Source organism: Metarhizium album (genome assembly GCF_000804445.1).
Source record: "Metarhizium album ARSEF 1941 chromosome Unknown scaffold_15, whole genome shotgun sequence".
NCBI lineage: Eukaryota > Fungi > Ascomycota > Sordariomycetes > Hypocreales > Clavicipitaceae > Metarhizium > Metarhizium album.
The window spans coordinates 230,018-247,944 of record NW_024467589.1 but is presented as its reverse complement, the minus strand read 5'-3'; the positions used below and the strand labels follow the sequence as shown (position 1 = coordinate 247,944).

Here is a 17,927-nt window from a genome sequence, read left to right as displayed (position 1 = left end):
AGGACGACGATTCTTTCCCACATTCGTACTTGCTCATCATGGCCGTTTCGACGCATCACTTGCGGCCGACGATCAACTGCCCGCTCCGTCACACGGCTGGCGAGGTTACACCAGGGCTACCATCACGAGACCTAGGGCAGACGGTTGCTGCATAAATAGAGGTCTGCGGGCTTGCGGAAAACCAAGGACCGTTCAATACCCAAACTGTGTCGTGCCGTGTTGTTGCAGTAGAAGTGAGTTGTTGCTCCAGGCCCTCACCATTTTTTTTTCTTTTTTTTCTCTTCACGCCTGACGTCCAACAATAGCTATGGCCAACAACAAGGAGTCTTGCCTCAAAATAGCGCTGGTTGCCGAGCAGAGGCTGACGTATCTCCAACTCGGCTATACCAGCGAGGAGTGTGCCGCCCTGACGCATGACGGCGAAGTCAAGGCCGTGGCCGCCGCGCTCGAGGGACTGGGACATCAGGTCACGCTCGTGCCGGGCATCTCGTCGCTCGTCGAGCACCTGGTGGCGGGACGGCACAAGGACTGGGACCTGGTGTTCAACATGGCGCAAGGGTTCCACGGATCCTCGAGGGAGTCGCAGGTGCCGGCGCTGCTGGAGGCCTACATGGTGCCGTATACGTTTTCGAGCGCCGCAACCATGGCGCTGTGTCAGAACAAGGCCAATACAAAGGTCAGTCAGTGCCTGCGACACGCACACGTGTCTGCCCCAGCCGTGCCGAGCGCCGTGGACTGAAGCAAGGGGACCAGATCATCCTGGACCACTACGGCGTCCCCAACGCGCGCTTCATGGTCGTTCGAAGCGGGCACGTCGACCTCCTCGACAACGCTACGCTGCCGCCAAACTACCCCCTCTTCGTCAAGCCCGTCATTGAGGGCTCGTCCAAGGGCATCGACGGGTTCAACAAGGTCAACAGCCTTGCGGAGCTCGAGCGCGCCGTCAAGAAACTGCAGGCCCGCTTCCCCGGGCAGGATATCTTGGTGGAGTCGTTTCTGTCGGGGAGAGAGTTCACCGTGAGCATCCTGGGGACCGGCTCTCACGGCCGCGTCATCGGCGTCAGGGAGCATATCTGGCAGGCGTCTCCCGGCAACGAGTACCACGAGACGCCCGAGTTTGCGAGCTGGGAGAGCAAGCTGAGCGAGGAGTGTGTGCTGCGCTACAACGACTCCCACGACATGGACGACGCCCACGTCAAGGCCGCCTGCCGCGTTGCCCTCGACACCTGGGCTGCCTTGGGCTGCCGCGATGCCGGACGCGTCGACATCCGCTTCGACACCAACGATGCCGATGCCGTCCCTAATGTCCTCGAGGTGAGTGAGTGTCGGGTTCCCCCCTCCCCCTTTTCCCCCTTTCCCGCTTTCCCCCTTCCCCCCTTTCTGTGTGTCCCCCGTCCCTCAACCATGCTGCTGGCAACGATTTCAAACGTTGGTTCCCCCCAGGTGAACCCCATTGCCGGCCTCCTTCCGGGTCATTCGCCGCTTCCAGCGAGCGCAAGCGAGAACGGGCTCTCGTTCGAAGCGCTGTTGACGGCCATCATCGCGAGTGCCCTCAGCCGCGACCTCCCCGGCGGTAGGCCGCTCGAGGTCCCGAACGGCGACTGCGTCCGGGGCGGATAGATGGCGTGACGGAAGCGAGCAGTATTTTCTGGTTCTTCATCTCCGCGGCAGCTGGTTGATGGCGCCCGCGTCCCCCGGGTCCCTCTGCGTGCCGGGTGCGCTCCAGCAGCAGCCCGAGCGCCTGCGTCCCTCGAGCGAGCCGTGGTATTCCTCTCAGCTGTTCATTCATTTGCGCTGGACAACTTTAATCAGGCACCGGGTTGCTGGTGTAGAGTCCCCGTTCTACGTGGCGTCGTAGCTATCATCTCTTATCTAAGTAATATAACTACCCCGTCTCTATCTCTTCTGGGAAGAAGCCCTCGTCTCAGTGTGGTCCTGAGCTTGGGCGTGATTTGATGCCAGACGGCGCGTAGCTTTGAGCATCGATTACTGCATCAACAGCTGTATTCCGCGAGATGATGCAACCAGGTTGTCCAATCTCGTCGAGGCTGTCGTTGTATGAGTTTGGGGCCAGTCAGTACCGACGGGACACGTTCTTTCCCCTAAAATCGACATGTGACCCTCATTCGCGCGTTGACTTGAAGCTTGGGTTGTTGTTCCAGTCTGCGCCTGGATCGTCCACTATCGTCACGCAAACTCCGAGAAACAAAAGACTGCCCTAGGGTTCGCAACGCCAGTGCCGTCACCGCAAAGGGCGGTTCAATTCGTCTTGTTGGCGGCTGATTGCGATATCACGCCCAGGAAGCCTCCATCACGCCCAGAAAGCCTCCAAACTTTGTCAGAGAATCGAGATGGCAGTGTCTTCATCGACAGGCCTGACTCTTGAGCCGAGTATGCCTGGCAGCCGCAGACCAGAAGCTGCAAGCACGGGTCCAAGATGGCTGGGTGCAAGTAGCAGTTGGCCCCATTGCCGTGCCAATTGATGCGCAAGCTCATCACGGGCTGGACGAGGAAATCACCTCATCCATCCGTTGACAAATTCAGACGTCTTCGCTGGTGTCTTGTGGAACTTGATTGGGTTAAAAAATGGCGGGCGCAGGAGGCAACGACCCCACTTGCTGGCTGGCACCGACGTCACCTTCATTCCGCACCCGGCCTCGACGCGTCTACATTGAATTGGTCCACCTTGAGTCGAATGCAGACCACGTCCTGCCTTTTCAGGATTATCTGTACACTGGTGCTCTGCGCGTATTTCCTCATCTTCCCGTTTCATGGAAGCGTCCTTTTCTTTTGCCATGCCCTTCCTGACGAATGAATATATCTAGCCTTTTATGCCCTCGTCCGCCGTGCTCGACGCAGACGCGTCGCGTCCACGGTCCGGGATCCTGACACCCAGCTCTGACGGGAGCTTGAACCGTCAGGCCCTCTGTTCGCCAAATGGACGCAACGACAGACGAGCAGATGCGGCGGAAATGGATCCTTTACTCAAGCCTTCCATTGCAGTCAAGGTCGGAAAGTCTGGCAACGCCTAGACCCCGTCAGTGGACCTAGCTAACAAGCATGCATAGCCACATCCGTCAAATCTGCATACCCAGCCGCGACTCTTGTTGCCGTTGATGCTTCTTCCCCGAGAGTATTTGCCTCTTAGCAGTCTCGATTTTTCTTCGCCCGATGCCGAATTGCCACAGACCCGTTTCGTGGAGTCGCACGTCAAAATACTGCATCTTGAGCATCGCCTAGGCTCCTCGCCAAGCATTCTGGTTGCGAGAAACGAGTCAAAACGCACAGTATACGCTCTTGAAAGCCAACCAAATGGGCTGTACATTATGTGCAAACTTGGTTCTTGGGTCGATCTTGGAGAGCTGGCAAGGCGGGCTACGGCAATATGCCACCAACGTCTGACTCCAGCCAAGCAGGACAGACCCGAGACGGAATTCGGTGCGCCACTGACGACGCCCCATTTGTACAGAGAACAGAAGAAGAAGAGAGCAGCCATCGAGGCTATTCAAAGCCTCGTCAGGAAGAAACCAAAGCCTCAGGTAGTGCAGCAAGAGCATGGAATCAACGACAAAGGCGATCAAGGGGATGTACACATCCGACAGTCACCCCCCGAGATCAAATCCGACGACGAGAAGGCTCACGGCTTTCTGAACGTACAAGATGCCCCAGAGACGTGCCAGTCCGTTGCGTACCTGCCGGCAGCTTCGCCACCGCAAACTGCAGACGCAATATTTGACAACATTCGCACACAGTATTTTGAAGCACTGTACAGATCTATTGTAGGATCACCCCCCTGAACTATGGCATGGCTCAGCTGCTAACTGCTTCAAGGGCTCGTTGGCGTATTTTGCCAAAGGACCCCTCTCGCGAGCGCGATCTGCATTCCATCTGGATCTCGAGTCCACCCTGAACATGGCAGACTTGATAGACTTCTTGAAGGGCTTGATCCTCACGACCGTGCAAATAGACAAAAAGTATCGCGAAACTATTCCAGACATGATTACGAAAATGAAGACTCTGATCGAGACTTCAGACGAGGGCGCTAAGAAGAAGCGGAAGCCCAGAAAAATGAAACCGGGAAAGGATTCATTGTATCCCTTGGAAGATGAAAACATCCGCAGGTGGTGGAATGCGATCAAGCCGGAAACCAATCAAGAAGAAGCATCAACCTCGACAGCGCATCTCAAGTCGCACGTATCAATGCTTCGCACCCGAGAGACTCAGCTTCAAATGATTCTGATACTAGAAATTCTTGCTCTGGAGCCGTTGAAGGCCATGGAAGAACCCGCGGGCTCGAACTTGCCCACCTTGCCAGGAGCAGACTCCCAAAAAGAGCAGAACATGGCACCACTGCCTAAGAAGCGGAGCAAGCATAACTTGCCCGTCTTGTTGGATGTACACGCCGACCGACTAACCATATGGCAGTCTACTGCCGACGATGAACATGTCTTGTTGTCAGACTCTCAAGCGGCACATAATTCTGCAGCCGGCCAGATCCAGCAGAAACCTTCGTCGGAGCCCCTGAAGGACTTTTGTGTGGATGTGATTGTACCCTTGTAAGTGTTGTGTCTTGATATTGTCAAGGTGCTTGCTAAAATTCCCGTAGCTTTTCCGCCAGATTGCCAGAGCGATGCGATGCGATCAACCGCAAACTTGGCGGCCCGATCATTGCGTCTCCTGTTAAATCCAAGGCACTAAAGCGATTCTCTAGCAAGAAGGAGCTAAAGCCAGGAGCCGCTACAAAGCGACCAGCTCCCCCTGGTTCGAGGAGAACGCTGCAACGAGCTCTATCAACGGAGCAGCTACATCGGCGCAGCGTTTCCAGAGGCCCCGGCAGCACAATCGCACTGTTAAGATCTGCCACGTCAACATCTGTGTCAAGAATAAAGCGCGAGGGGAGTGAGCCCTTGTCCTTGAAAGAGCTGCCAGGAGGAGACTCCCTGCCAAGACAAACGTCCCTATCACGGAGTAACAGCACAAGTAACCTTGGAGAAACCAAAGCAAGTAGGAAGGCGTTGGTAGAAGCCGAGCTGAAGGATGCAATTTCCGCACTGAGGAAACCAAATCGCGAGGTCGTTGGCAAGGCCATGGCGGAAGCAGACGATCGTCGGGCCATGACTAGCCTGTCCTCAAAGAGTTGGTTCCCCATCATGTCATACCTTGAGCTGTGTGATTGCAGTGAAGACTAACCTCCTGAGCAGAAACAAAGAAGACGCCCAGGACTGTGTTGGCTCCTTCAATTCAAGTCAAGGCCACGCCGGCAAACAATCGCTTCAGAGACGTATTCTCCACGGATCAAGAATCGTCTATAGACGTTCCTCTAGAAAGCGTAGAGGAACTCATACCTCCCTCAAGCGTGGACTATTTGGTTCCATCCACAGGACACAGGCATGGCCACAAAGACGCTTTGGTGGATAGTAGTAGTATCTTGCCCGCTTTGGACCTTGTTGGTGGAACACCAGCCCGGGCCTCGTTGCAGGCCGATTTTATGAGACGTATGGTCCATGACAGGCCAACGCTTCCACCATCATCCCCGCTGACGAACGGAAACACAACCACGGTAGGTGAGTTCGGGTCTCAAAGCACGGTCGGAGGCTCAACAGGATTTCGATCGCCCGCCAAATCGGCCGACGGGGTCGTGGCAACACTAGTCAGGAAGAATATATCAAGACTAGACTTGATCCAAAGTCCAGTGCCTGTGAAGGAATCTCAAGAGCAAAGGATGATGTCGATTTACGAGAAACTGGGTTGGGACGATGACTTTGATGACATTTGATGAGGGTTTATAAAGAAAAGCATTTTGAAGGCGTTGGTAACGCAGAGGGCACAAGCGGGCACTTGCTTGGGAAGGATGGGAGAAGCGAGAACAAGACGGCCTAGGCATCATGCATTACATCATTGGAGTTTGTCGGGACAAACAGGCCATGGTTTCATTTAATGGCCGCGAGGCATTTCAAGTTGACTTGGCACGGACATGTATGACGTTGGCTGAACAAGGACATGTGCAATTATTATAAATTCTATTGCATTTTCACGTGGTGTTCACGCAGGGGCGGGTTCTACTACCGTGGTCGGCAAGTCGCGTATGTCAACATGCTCCTGGGACCCCAAGTCCACCACCCTGACCGCCTCGACACCCACGATGCCCTCGCGCAGGGCCAGGAACTGCAGCTCGGCGACGTGGCAGGCCCCTGGGGCCAAGGGTCCCACGCGGGTATCGGCACTGAGGCAAATCACGTCGGTTGCGTCTACTGCCGAGTTCTTCTGCAGGGCGTGCAGAATATTCATGTCCACCACGGCGTCGGCTATCTCCTTTTCGCCCTGCCGCCGGGTCGCAGTCGAGGGAGGGCGGGCAGGCCGCGTGTCGTTGCGGCGGCGCCTGGGCACCGCAACGAGAGCGAGTTTCCGCGGCGGACGGCTTGTCTTTTCCGATGACCGATTCACGACGTGGACTGTCCATAGGAAGACGTCTCCGGGGTGGACGGGCTCCGAGGGGCCCGTGAAGGACACGGTGATGCCCAGATCGGGGACTGCGGCCTCGGCCCGGGCAGAAGCGTCGAGGCCGGGCAGGGCGTCTGGGCGGGTGATGGATGGGGATTTCAGGGGCGTGATGGCTGCGCTGCTGCCGATGGAGAGCTGCGAGGGCTTGTGGGCTCGTTGGATGCCGGACGATTCGGGCACGTTGCTGAAGCTGGGGTTCACAGGGACGGTGAAGTCGAGGGCGGCGTTCCAGCTCATGGTCAGCTTGGGGGTGCACACGCCGGGGATGACTTGGGCGGTGGCGGTGATGGAAACGCCGAGTGATCCCGTGAAGCCTCTGCGCGCCTGATCCACCTGGTGTGGTTTGATGTGGTAGAGGAACGTGATGTGGTCGTGGGACACGCAGCTCATGGGCAGCTGCATTTGCTCTTCGTCGTTGAGGCTCTGCACCGTGCCGTCGTTGGTGACGAGCTTGATCTCTTGGAGGACGACTTCGCAATCTACGTGGGGTGTGAAGTCAACTTCTAGCATGGCGACGAGCGAGGAGGTCGACTGGGGCGTGTTGGGGCGGGAGAAGCGCACCCGGGTGTGGATGACGGGGTGGATGGGAATTCGGAGGCGTGGTTGAGCGCGGAGGTGCACGACGTGGTCTTGCTGTCTGCTGCCGGGAGCGACTCTGGATACGCGGAGGGCGGACAGGCGCGGCTTGATGCCGTTGAGGGCGGGGTCGGAGGAGAAGGATTCGAGAAGGTTGAAACTGGACGGCATGCCGCTCTGGAGATATCCTGTGCCGCAGGTGCCGGCGCCGTCGCCTCTGGCATCGGGCTTGACGCTTGCGGATGCGGTGAAGACGACTGTGGGGTGTTGTAGCCGTATTCTAGGCCGGCTCAAGAAGACGGGTAGTTTCCACATGGCGTAGACTTTCTGAGAGGAGCTGTGTCCGGAATCCATCCGCAGCTTGTCCACGAGCATGAAGGCATCTGTGATGTCCTGGGCGCGTCCTTTGAAGATCGTTTCAGACACTGGCTGTGAGCTCCTGTCTGCCGGGGTGCTATTAACAATCTGGCACTCGAGAGAGATGACTAGTCGTTTGATTTGTGCGTGGAGGTCCTTTTCTTCCGAACATGGCATCTTGAGAATGAGGAGGACTTCAACGGTCTCATCTGGCCGCGACGTTGGTGAGCGAACTTGGCGTGGAGCGAAATGGATCTTCCATACCAAACAAAAGCAATTCTCTCTGCTCTATTGATTCGAAAATTGGCTTTCCGGGATCGACATCTTTAAATACGCTTTCTAGATCAAGTTCTGTCCTTGCAGGCACAACGTATGCGAGATACGACTGCTCAAGGAGGTTCCCAGAAGCCTTTGGAGCGTCGTTGTCGAGGGTGACGCCGTCGGGGCGTTCACCAGCATCAGCCATACCGTTGAAATCGGATATATCTTTCCAGTCATCGAAGGGTTTATCTCGTAAGTGCCATCTTTCACCAGCCAGCAAGCCCGTCTCCTGGACGAGGCTGGGATAATGGATCTCGTTGGATGGCGAACCTCGAGACTCGAGGAGTGACGTTTGGTGCCTCAGAAGTGGCCCCGCTTTGTTACATGGCAGCCTCTCTATTGGCCCGTGCGTCAGAAACTGCACCCAGCAGCCTCTTCGCTCTGGATCCATCATCCATTTCGTTGTCAACTGCATCCATCGCCGTCGCGCCCGCATGCGCAACAGCATCTTTATCGCAGTGGTACCGCCGGTAACCTTTATTCCGGAGCATCAGAATCGCAGCGGCAGCTCGACGCGATGAACGGGTACGGTGCTCAAGCCGTCTCGGCCTGGCAGGAGCATCACACTCCTGATGGCCGGGCCTATTACTACAATAGCGCGACCAAGGTGACGCAGTGGACTAAGCCCGAGGATTTGATGACGCCTGCAGAGGTATGTTGCATCATCGCGCTGTCTTGAAAACCAGTGTTGACTAACTCGCTGTGCAGCGTGCTCTCTCAAGTCAACCATGGAAAGAATACACAGCAGAAGGCGGCCGAAAATACTGGTACAACACCGAAACAAAGCAGAGCTCATGGGAGATGCCTGATGCCTATAGAAATGCTCTTGGACAGGCTGGTGGCCAGCCAGCTTATGGTCAGAACGGCGGCCACTCGCACGGCGGCCACGAACACCATCGAGAAGGCCGTGATTTTCGTGATCATCGCGAATATTCTGGCCCTGATTCGCGCCATGTAGGCTACGGAAACGAACACAAGGCGCCGGCATTCATCCCAGCTGCTAGTGACGAACCCGAGTACGCCTCCCCGGAAGAAGCAGAGGCTGCATTCATAAAATTGCTGAAGCGCACCGGAGTGCAGCCAGACTGGACTTGGAGCGATACTATACGAGCCACTATTAAGGATCCGCAGTACCGGTCAATTCGAGACCCGAAAGGCCGACGAGACGCATTTGAAAAGTACTGCCAGGACATGATCGTTCAGGATAAGGAGCGTGCAGAGGAACGCATGACCAAACTTCGCGCTGACTTCGAGACCATGCTCAAGCGGCACCCCGAAATCACTCACTACACTCGCTGGAAGACAGCCCGGCCAATGATTGAGGGCGAGACCATCTTCCGCTCGACAAACAATGAAGAGGAACGCAGACAACTGTTCGAGGAATATGTTGTTGGACTGAAGAAAGCTCACAAGGAGAAAGAGACAAGGGACCGCCAGAATGCTCTTGAAGCGCTAAAGGATCTCCTTCCAAAACTCAGTATCAAGGCCTACACTCGGTGGAGCGAGGCCCAGGACATCATCTCTACGGCGTTCCGAAACGACCAAAAATACCAGGCTCTCACCAAGTATGATACATTGATCACCTTTCAGGACCATATCAAGTCGCTCGAGCGCGCTTTGAATGAGCAGAAGCAGCACGAGAAAAAGATGAAGTATCGAAGAGAACGTAAGGCTCGGGATGCATTCAAGTCACTTCTCTCTGAGCTTCGACGAGACGGCATTATCAAACCCGGTGTCAAATGGAGTCAGGTTTATGCGAAGCTGGAGCGAGACGAGCGATATACGAACATGTTGGGCCAAGATGGCTCAACGCCGCAAGATCTCTTCTGGGATGTTGTCGAGGAAGAGGAGCGATCCCTCCGCGGACCGAGAAATGACGTTCTAGATGTTCTTGAAGTACGCTTTGCCACAGACTACCCTTGATCGCACTGATTAACGACCCCGCAGGATAAACGGTTTGAGCTCACTCCAACGAGCGATCTCCAAGGCTTTCTTTCTATCATGAAGGATGATCGACGCACTGCTAACATTGATATTGACATCTTGCAACTGATCTTTGAACGGGTAAGTCTAGCCCCCTATTCAGAATTTCCGTCCGCTGCTGCCCAGCTGGGGGCTAAAATGGACTACAGCTCCGCGAGAAACGCGCTGCCAAGCGGGACGATGACAAACAATCTGATCGGCAACAACGGCGCGCCGTTGAAGACCTGCGTGCACACTTGAAACGTCTCGATCCGCCCATCGTGCCGGGTGACACATTTGAAAAGGTACGACCTCGACTACTGAAATCAGAAGAGTTCCAGGCCGTCAGTTCCGAAGACCTCCGAAGAGGCGCTTTTGACAGACACATGAGGCGGCTTCGAGAAAAGGAAGATGACGACGCCGATCGTGGCCACAGACGGGGAAGCCGCATTTCCACTGAACGCGAGACTTCCCGTCGTGAAAGAGACCGATCTAGAGGTGAGAGATCTCAACGTGGTACCCGTCCTGTAAGGCGCAGTCGTAGCCCAGAGCAGGACCCGTATGAAGCCGATCGGCGCAAAGCCATCGCAGAAAGGGAACGAAACCACCGCAAATCAGCCATGGCAGAAAATCTCCTGACCAACGACCGCGGCGGTCGATTGTCTCCGCCGCCACGACGAGAACGGGACCGGGAGCGTGACAGAGATCGTGACAGAGATCGTGACCGTGAGCGGGATCGGGATCGGGATCGCGATCGGGACAGGGAACGAGACCGTGATCGAGACCGCGAACGAGACCGTGATCGGGATCGTGATCGGGATCGTGATCGGGACCCTGACCGGCCAACTCGTTCACGACGTGATGACGACAGCCACTACGATCGTGAGCGAAGGGACAGGGAGGACGAACGGGAGCGGCTGTACCGCCGCCGTATTGATCGAGGTTCGTATGATGAACTCCCCTATGGAGATGAGCGACCATCAGGTTCACGACGTCGGCGACAAGATGACGAGGATGACACGTCAAAAAGAGATTTAAGAGACTCAAAGGTATGCCTGGAACCCGACACCCCAAACCACGCCACCAGTCTTTTCGTCGCATTTGACTAACATGCCCCATAGAGACTCAAGAGAGACCGATCACGCGAACGATCCCCAGCAGTCCGTGAAGTTCGAACACGCCCGAGGACTCCCCCGGCGCCTGCCAAGGAGGTTGTCAGAAGTGGTAGTGAGGAGGGAGAAATTGAAGAATAAGCCCGCGGTTTCTTCATATCCCCTTCAACTACATTGATTTCCTTACTTACTAGCACTTCTAGCCCATATGGATATCAACTTGACTCCTTGCCAAGTTTCCTTGAATCCCCTAAATGTATGGCTATCGTGGTAGAAAGCATCGACTTTTCTATGTTGTGGCCGTAGTCGAGTAGTGGTAGTTATTTTCTTTCTCTAATACACACATATTTATATTCATCAACAAAATATTCAAGTGCAGTGTAGCAAAGGCGCATTCACCTGGGAATATTAACCATGCGGTCGAGCCGACATAATGGGTCTTTGAATTCGAATTGAACATCAGAAACTAAGGAAATCCAGGTGGTGCTTCCCGCGAGGCTAGGAAGTCTGACGACAGTCACCCTGCTTGCTCTACTGTCCCTCAATCTGCCAAAATCACCATGGCCTGCCTGATTCTTGCTCATCCTCTACTTCCCGGCTTGTGCGGTGCTCTCTGCATCCGTGAATCGTCGATTGCCGCGCAGGGAACGAGTAGACAGGACAAAAAAAGGCAAAAACCCCGCGAGAAAATAAGACAATTTAAAAAAAAATCCAACAGGACAGGCTATTCATTTGGCAGGACCAGACAATAGGGGATAGACTGCCGTCGCCGTGGTTATTCCTCTGGTTCGTCGTCCTCGCTGACGCTGCTTTCTAGCGACGCCGTATTTAGGTCGTGCACGCTTCCGTACTCCGTAGAGGAGGCCTTTTTTTGAACGCCTTTAACGCCGGACAATGCTTTGTGGAAAAAGTGCTTGTGCTTGTTCTTGGTGCCCTTTTCAAGAGCTCTTGTCGGGGGTTTCCTCCAAGAAGAACTATGGGGATGTTAGAAGACCGTGCCGCGGGCATGGATGAAGGGGATACTGTGGGCAAGACTTACGAAGTTGCCGCTTAGTTTCTGTTCCTGGTCCAGCTGGGAGCCGAGCTTGTTAATACGAGGGCGGTAGTTGGTGGGGTCGCGACGGAAAGTTACGTTGAGGTTTTTCAGGAAGGTGTTGCATCCGGTGAGGAGGGACTCGGGGCGGTTGGCGTGGGCATCGATGCCGGGCTTGCCGTCGAAGACGATGACGCGATCGGCAAGGTACGTAGCCATGATGAAATCGTGCTCCACGATGAAGGCAGTCTTCTTGGAGTGCATGATGAAGCGCTTGATGACGCGCGAGGCAATGATGCGCTGTTCGGAGTCGAGGTAGGCGGAGGGCTCGTCGATGAGGTAGATGTCTGCGGGCATGCCGAGGGCCAGGACGATGGCGACACGTTGCAATTCACCGCCGGACAGGTTCTTGACTTCCTGGTCAATGAAATCGTCGAGCTTGAGGGGTTTGACGACATCGGTCTGGAACTGAGGATTCAGAAAAGCCTGCTTGATCTTCTTGAAGAAAAGCTGGCGAACGGTGCCGTCGAACTTTGGAGTGATGGTCTGAGGCTTCATGCTGATGCGCATATCAGGGACAGAGGCCTTGCTGTCGGGCTTGAGCGCACCGGCCAAGAGGCGGCAGAATGTGGTCTTGCCAGTACCGTTCTCTCCCATCATGACGATAATCTCCGAGTCGGTGAACTCGCCGGCGTCAATGTTCAGACTGAAGTTGCCGAGCTTCTTCTCAATCTTGGGATAGTTGAAGGCGCGGGACTTGTCGATGACATATTCGTCGGCACTTTCGGCAAGACGGAAGGTAAGAGACTCGTCACGGAAACGCAAGTTTTCTGTAGGAATATGACCGTCCAGGAAGATGTTGATGCCTTCCCGCACGGAGTGTGGGAGTGTGACGACACCGTAGACTGCGGGCTGACCGTATAGTACGCAAATGTAATCGGACAAGTAATCGAGAACGGACAAATCGTGCTCCACAACAATCACATAGTCGTCGTCTCGGAGCAGAGATCGAATCATCTGGGCAGCACTCAGACGCTGCTTGACATCAAGGTACGACGAGGGCTCGTCGAACATGTAAACGTCGGCCTTTTGCACACAGACAGTACCAATGGCAAATCGTTGAAGCTCGCCACCGGACAGGAGGGTGATGTCGCGATCCATGATGTGGTTGAGTTCAAGGACTTCAGAGACTTCTTCCATGTTGCCAAGAGAGGCGCGGCTTGAAATGAGAGCCTTGACGCTCTTCTCCGGGCCGCGAACGGCCTTGGGGATCTGATCGACATACTGAGGCTTGACGACGGCCTTGAGATCGTCCTCCAGCAGCTTAGTGAAGTAGTCTGGCATCGGTTAGACTCAGTTCGAGTACCCAGTCTGGTTCTATCGAACTCACTCTGCAGTTCCGAGCCACGGAAGTACTTGATGACATCTTCCCAGTCGGGTGGGTTATCGAATCGGCCGAGGTTGGGCTTCAACTTGCCGCTGAGAATCTTCAGCGCAGTACTTTTGCCAATACCGTTGGTGCCCACCAGACCAAGAACCTGGCCAGGTCGCGGCATGGGGAGGCGATGGAGTTTGAAGCTGTTGGGGCCATAACGGTGGGTGACCTGGTTCTCAAGGTTCGTGGGCAGGTTGATGATGGTGATGGCGTCGAAGGGGCACTTTTTGGGGCAGATGCCGCAACCGATACAGAGGCTCTCGGAGATGAATGCGAGGCGAGACTCGGGAGTGACTTCGATACAGAGCTTGCCACTGCGAACAACAGGGCAAGACTTCTTACACTCCTGACGACACTTGCGTGGGCGACACTGAAGGGCGGTCAGTCGAGTCTGGACATGGCCAGCACGGCGGGGTACGAGGCCGCAGAAAATGCAGACGGAAGGGCCACAACTAACCTTGTCGCTGTTGACAATGGCGATACTGTCGAGTAACTGATTAGCCTCAGCTCCAAACCAAAACTGGACCCAGCAAAGGAAGGGAGTTGGTGTTTGCATACCGTGTTAGCTTGTCGGACATGGCGAAGACGGGTCGATGGTGGTGGAAGAAAGTCTAGGGTAAATGAAAAGTTTGGAGGGGCACACAAAACAGAAAAAAACCAGGCGAGGAAATTGGTGGAGCCGGGCCAGAGAAGGCGTGTGAAGCTGATTCGGAATAAAAAACGCCTCTCGCGTGCAGAGGAACCAGGCACGCGGTGCTCTTGAGCCAATTGTTGTGGTAGAGAGGAACAAGAGGACAAAAATTGCATGGAGATGAAATGGGGTCAACTTGGAAGTTTAGCGCACACACACAATGCCAGCTCTGGGAGTCGTCGTCTCTTGGTGTGGTCATCAATTTTCCTCGCGCCGTGAATCGTCGAGTTTGGCGGGGCAGGGCATCAACCATCAATGCAAATGGCGGGGTCAAGTGGGCGTATTTGCCATATTTGCGAGCCATGATTGGAGGCGGCCCGAGTTAGAGTCAAGGTAGCTGCGCTGTGTAGGTTGGTGTGCAAGTACGGAGTTCTCTAGCGACGATAGTCGGATGTGGTGGAAAGGGCGAAAACACTTCTCTATGTAGGTAATTACCTAGGTAGTTAATAAACGCTAGGGAGTCGTACTGTTAAAAACCGGGAAGCTAGCAAGACGGGGGATTTTACTATGAGACTTCGTCTAAAGCCACAATACGTACCCGCAAGTTGGAGCACGTGACTGTCGGGTTAGTTCTCTTTAAACACTAAGTTATTTCCTGGGCCGGAATTAACGCATCCTCTAAACTCACCGTATGCTCTTTCCACAAAGAAGCCTCGACCTTGCTCTCCATCCGAGAAAGAATCAGCCGAGATGGCACAAAGGCGATTCTGGATGACTTTTACCACCATCTAGACGAGGCGACCCGGCAGCAACTAGAAGCGACTACAGGCGAAGGCACTAGATGACTACCTGCGGGAACAAGGACGTGCGGAAGTGATAAAGGGCCAGCCAAACATTGGCCGTCTGTTCCAATATTACATCAAAATCTTTTGCAATGTAGCGACCAGCCATCACCGCAAACCACACAACTGCGACATTGAATACGACTGGCATGTCAAGTCTGAGACCATTCGGCAACGCACTGCATTAATAGTGAATGAAATGCAAGAGGATATCTGGAAAAAGAAGGAGGCAATCCAGCGGCAGCGACAAGAACGAATTCGACGATGCATGTAGTCAATAGGGGAAATACTGCCCTCGCCTATGTACACTGGCGAACCGACCGTCAAATCCCAAGAGGCCACAGGATGGCTGCATTGCCAGGAGGACGAAGTTACGGAGAGCGATAGGTGGTACGGAGACAACATAAGCTGAGGGTCTTCGAAGCCTGCGTTGGAGCTAGACGGAGGCGCCAAGAAGAAACCCCCAGCCACATCCACTGGCAGACTTGTAGCCATGGGGGATTGCATGGGGACTTGCTATATTCACTTGAATTGATCCTTCCACTGCTTTCGAGCCCCCGACTCTTATCCTGTTCAATTCGACCAGCTCTTCCGTCAATCTCTACAACATTGTGCTCATTATATCATCGTTCATCTGAGCAGACCATGCGGTCAAGCTATCCGAGAACAGGAGATATGTACTCCTGCCGCCGAATAAAGACGATGACGGGTTCCTGGAGAGGTATCCTGCCCGAGAATCGAGCCAAACCGCCGTGTTTGGGTCTGATATCTGGGGAGCAGTTTTGGACCCAATGGGCTGGATTCTAGGTTCGCATGACCATTCCGACCTACAGATTGCTCAAAGCCGCCGGACTGGAATTAGTGGGAGATATCAGATATGGGATCCCTTTTGCCGGCTAGGGCTCCCAGAAGGGAGAGCAGCGCAAAGCAGCTAGAATATTGCTCAACTGCTGGGTCGGACGGAGACGTCGAGGATAATTGTGATGAGAATGGGAGACAGACTAAGCATCGGCAACACAGTACTTGCCGACAAGTATACGGAATTCTCGATGAGTGTTCCGGCGACGACTTGGTCTATCTTGGGAAAGATGACAGTGGAGGGCTTGGGGGAATCGTCGGTGCCTGGCTCTTCAGTGAAAAGACAGAGGCCTACATCCAGCAGCATAAAGGTTTCACTGACGGCACCAATAAAGTGTGGAAGCTGAATAAAGCGCTATATAGCCTGAGGCAATCACTGAGAATCTGGCACGAGACCCTCACTAAATTCTTGCTCAGACTGGGTTTCAAGCAGTCAACGCAGGATGCCAGCGAGTTCCTTAGAAACAGTATCATCCTCGCCGTACATGTGGATGACCTCGTTACCGCTGAGGAATTTAGTGAGGGTCTCGTGCGAGATCCTTGGTGATTGTTTCAGGCTATACAGCGCTTTGTTCGCGCCGCTGGTTGAAGAACAAGTCCCTGGCTCCCAGTCATCTAGTGCCGTACGTTCTCAACGACGTGTCGCCAACGTATAATAGCGAACTTGTCTAAGAAAACTCCGCCACGATACCAGCTTACTAGGCGATTTCATAATATATTTTGTATTATATTATATTGTGCGGGGCAACCTGACCGGCATGTAGGAATCGCGGCAACGCAACTACTACCACGAAACCGAATCCCTCGTTGATATCAGGTTGGCCGCTGTGATCTCCACTCCTAAAACTACAATAAACGTACGATCCTATATACGTTCCATATACAATCTATTTCAGCTCCTCTTACGCATATCGTGTAACGGTATACGTGGAGAATATCTATAAATGACACGATTAATTATTTCATTGGTGTTGTTGGCTGCTACACTATCCACCGCTGCAGCTACAACAAACGTACGATCCTCCCAACATCTCACCAACATCCCGTCCTGGCTCCTCTACGACCAAGGAAGGCCACCATATAGTCTCCTCAAATAAGATGCTTCACAGCATAGAATGCATGCTTCACAATAGTCACCGTCATCTCAGCGAACGACTATAACTACCACAGCTATTTCAGTCGAACAGACCACAACCTTACTCCTCGGCCATCGAGTCTCTCACTTACCCTCATAACACTCTACATCGAGCCTCACACGTCTCCGGAGCGAAAATATGAAGGTCCTCGTCGTCTTTGCCGTCGCCATGTTGCAGTTGGTTGTGGCTATACCGCGGTGTGCTATGTCAGGCGTAAGAGTCCTCTGATTGAGAGAATCATTGTTCTCAACTGACCTGGACCAACAGAAACCCTGCGAGAAAGATGTACGTTGAGTAAAAAGACGCAGTGTCTTCCTTTCATTTGTGCTCACAATAGCGAAAAGTGGACAAACTGCTGCTCTGGCAGTTGCCGTTACTACGAGGAGTTCAACCAGCACCTGTGCAGCACTTAAGATGGAGGCCGGCCTTTGGTGCACTCCGTCACAGACGAGTATGCACATGACAAGAGACTGCTCCTGCTGCTATCTGCCCAGCACGAGGTCATTGCCGCTGGCTCTTTCTCGAGATCGTGGCCGGACCGAACGACGGATCAACTGCCGCGAGTAAAAAGCTTAGAAACTTGTGTTGGCTGGTGGCTACGTGATCCGCAAATATGATTTTACCTCATTCTCTGCTTTTTCTCAAGGTCTAGGGCAATCGAGTTGTGTCGTGCAATACAACTGGCAAAAGTTCCCTGGTACAGCAAGTAGCATTCTTTTTGAGATATTTTGTTCATAGGAGCGGCAATTTTGCATCCTCGTGTCTCTGTCGACCGCAATGTGATCAACGTCTCTTTCGCCGTGTCCTGTCCCTATCCCATTGCTGGTGCCCCATTTCACTCACCTTTGACGCCATCACCTCCCCACGCTTGGTTATCTGCCCGGATCGAGTAACTGGAGCCTCCGGATGGGTTTTTTCAGGACTTCATGTGGCATGCGAGACGCGTACTAGTCGCACATGAAGAATTTTGACGGGCTCATCACACCGTCTGGAAGAAGCGTCTCGACTGCATTCAAGTTGGTGACAGGAAAGGGGTGCATTGCTGCGACACGTGTGTCGTTGAGAAGTACAAGTAAAAACTACATGTGATGAATGGTGCCTCTAGAGTCAGATATCTTCCTTGGCGGAAACAGCAAATTGATTCTGCAATGAGGATTGACACG

At 54.0% G+C, this 17,927-nt stretch overlaps 6 protein-coding genes across 6 annotated transcripts; 4 read left to right on the top strand and 2 right to left on the bottom strand.

Moving 5' to 3' along the window:
• Positions 1–307: 307 nt before the first annotated feature.
• On the top strand, positions 308–1,620 carry MAM_05699 (D-alanine--D-alanine ligase; the record flags this gene model as incomplete). The annotated part of the gene is made up of 3 exons (XM_040824497.1): positions 308–653; positions 686–1,314; positions 1,444–1,620. The coding sequence occupies 3 exons, from the start codon at positions 308–310 to the stop codon at positions 1,618–1,620; spliced, it is 1,152 nt and encodes a 383-aa protein (XP_040677476.1).
• A 966-nt stretch (positions 1,621–2,586) lies between these two features.
• MAM_05698 (DNA replication regulator Sld3) lies at positions 2,587–5,189 on the top strand (the record flags this gene model as incomplete). The annotated part of the gene is made up of 7 exons (XM_040824496.1): positions 2,587–2,748; positions 2,826–3,008; positions 3,069–3,779; positions 3,832–4,556; positions 4,607–4,761; positions 4,803–4,899; positions 5,180–5,189. 7 exons carry the CDS (start codon positions 2,587–2,589, stop codon positions 5,187–5,189), a joined length of 2,043 nt encoding a protein of 680 aa, XP_040677475.1.
• An 853-nt stretch (positions 5,190–6,042) lies between these two features.
• Positions 6,043–7,900, bottom strand: MAM_05697 (uncharacterized protein; the record flags this gene model as incomplete). Its single annotated transcript, XM_040824495.1, has 2 exons — positions 6,043–7,643; positions 7,699–7,900. 2 exons carry the CDS (start codon positions 7,898–7,900, stop codon positions 6,043–6,045), a joined length of 1,803 nt encoding a protein of 600 aa, XP_040677474.1.
• A 372-nt stretch (positions 7,901–8,272) lies between these two features.
• MAM_05696 (pre-mRNA-processing protein prp40) lies at positions 8,273–10,970 on the top strand (the record flags this gene model as incomplete). Its single annotated transcript, XM_040824494.1, has 5 exons — positions 8,273–8,407; positions 8,464–9,651; positions 9,703–9,819; positions 9,888–10,766; positions 10,839–10,970. 5 exons carry the CDS (start codon positions 8,273–8,275, stop codon positions 10,968–10,970), a joined length of 2,451 nt encoding a protein of 816 aa, XP_040677473.1.
• A 797-nt stretch (positions 10,971–11,767) lies between these two features.
• MAM_05695 (translation initiation factor RLI1) lies at positions 11,768–13,853 on the bottom strand (the record flags this gene model as incomplete). Its single annotated transcript, XM_040824493.1, has 3 exons — positions 11,768–11,803; positions 11,869–13,199; positions 13,253–13,853. 3 exons carry the CDS (start codon positions 13,851–13,853, stop codon positions 11,768–11,770), a joined length of 1,968 nt encoding a protein of 655 aa, XP_040677472.1.
• Positions 13,854–15,647: 1,794 nt separating this feature from the next.
• On the top strand, positions 15,648–16,175 carry MAM_05694 (Reverse transcriptase, RNA-dependent DNA polymerase; the record flags this gene model as incomplete). The annotated part of the gene is made up of 1 exon (XM_040824492.1): positions 15,648–16,175. The coding sequence occupies one exon, from the start codon at positions 15,648–15,650 to the stop codon at positions 16,173–16,175; it is 528 nt and encodes a 175-aa protein (XP_040677471.1).
• Positions 16,176–17,927: the final 1,752 nt, after the last annotated feature.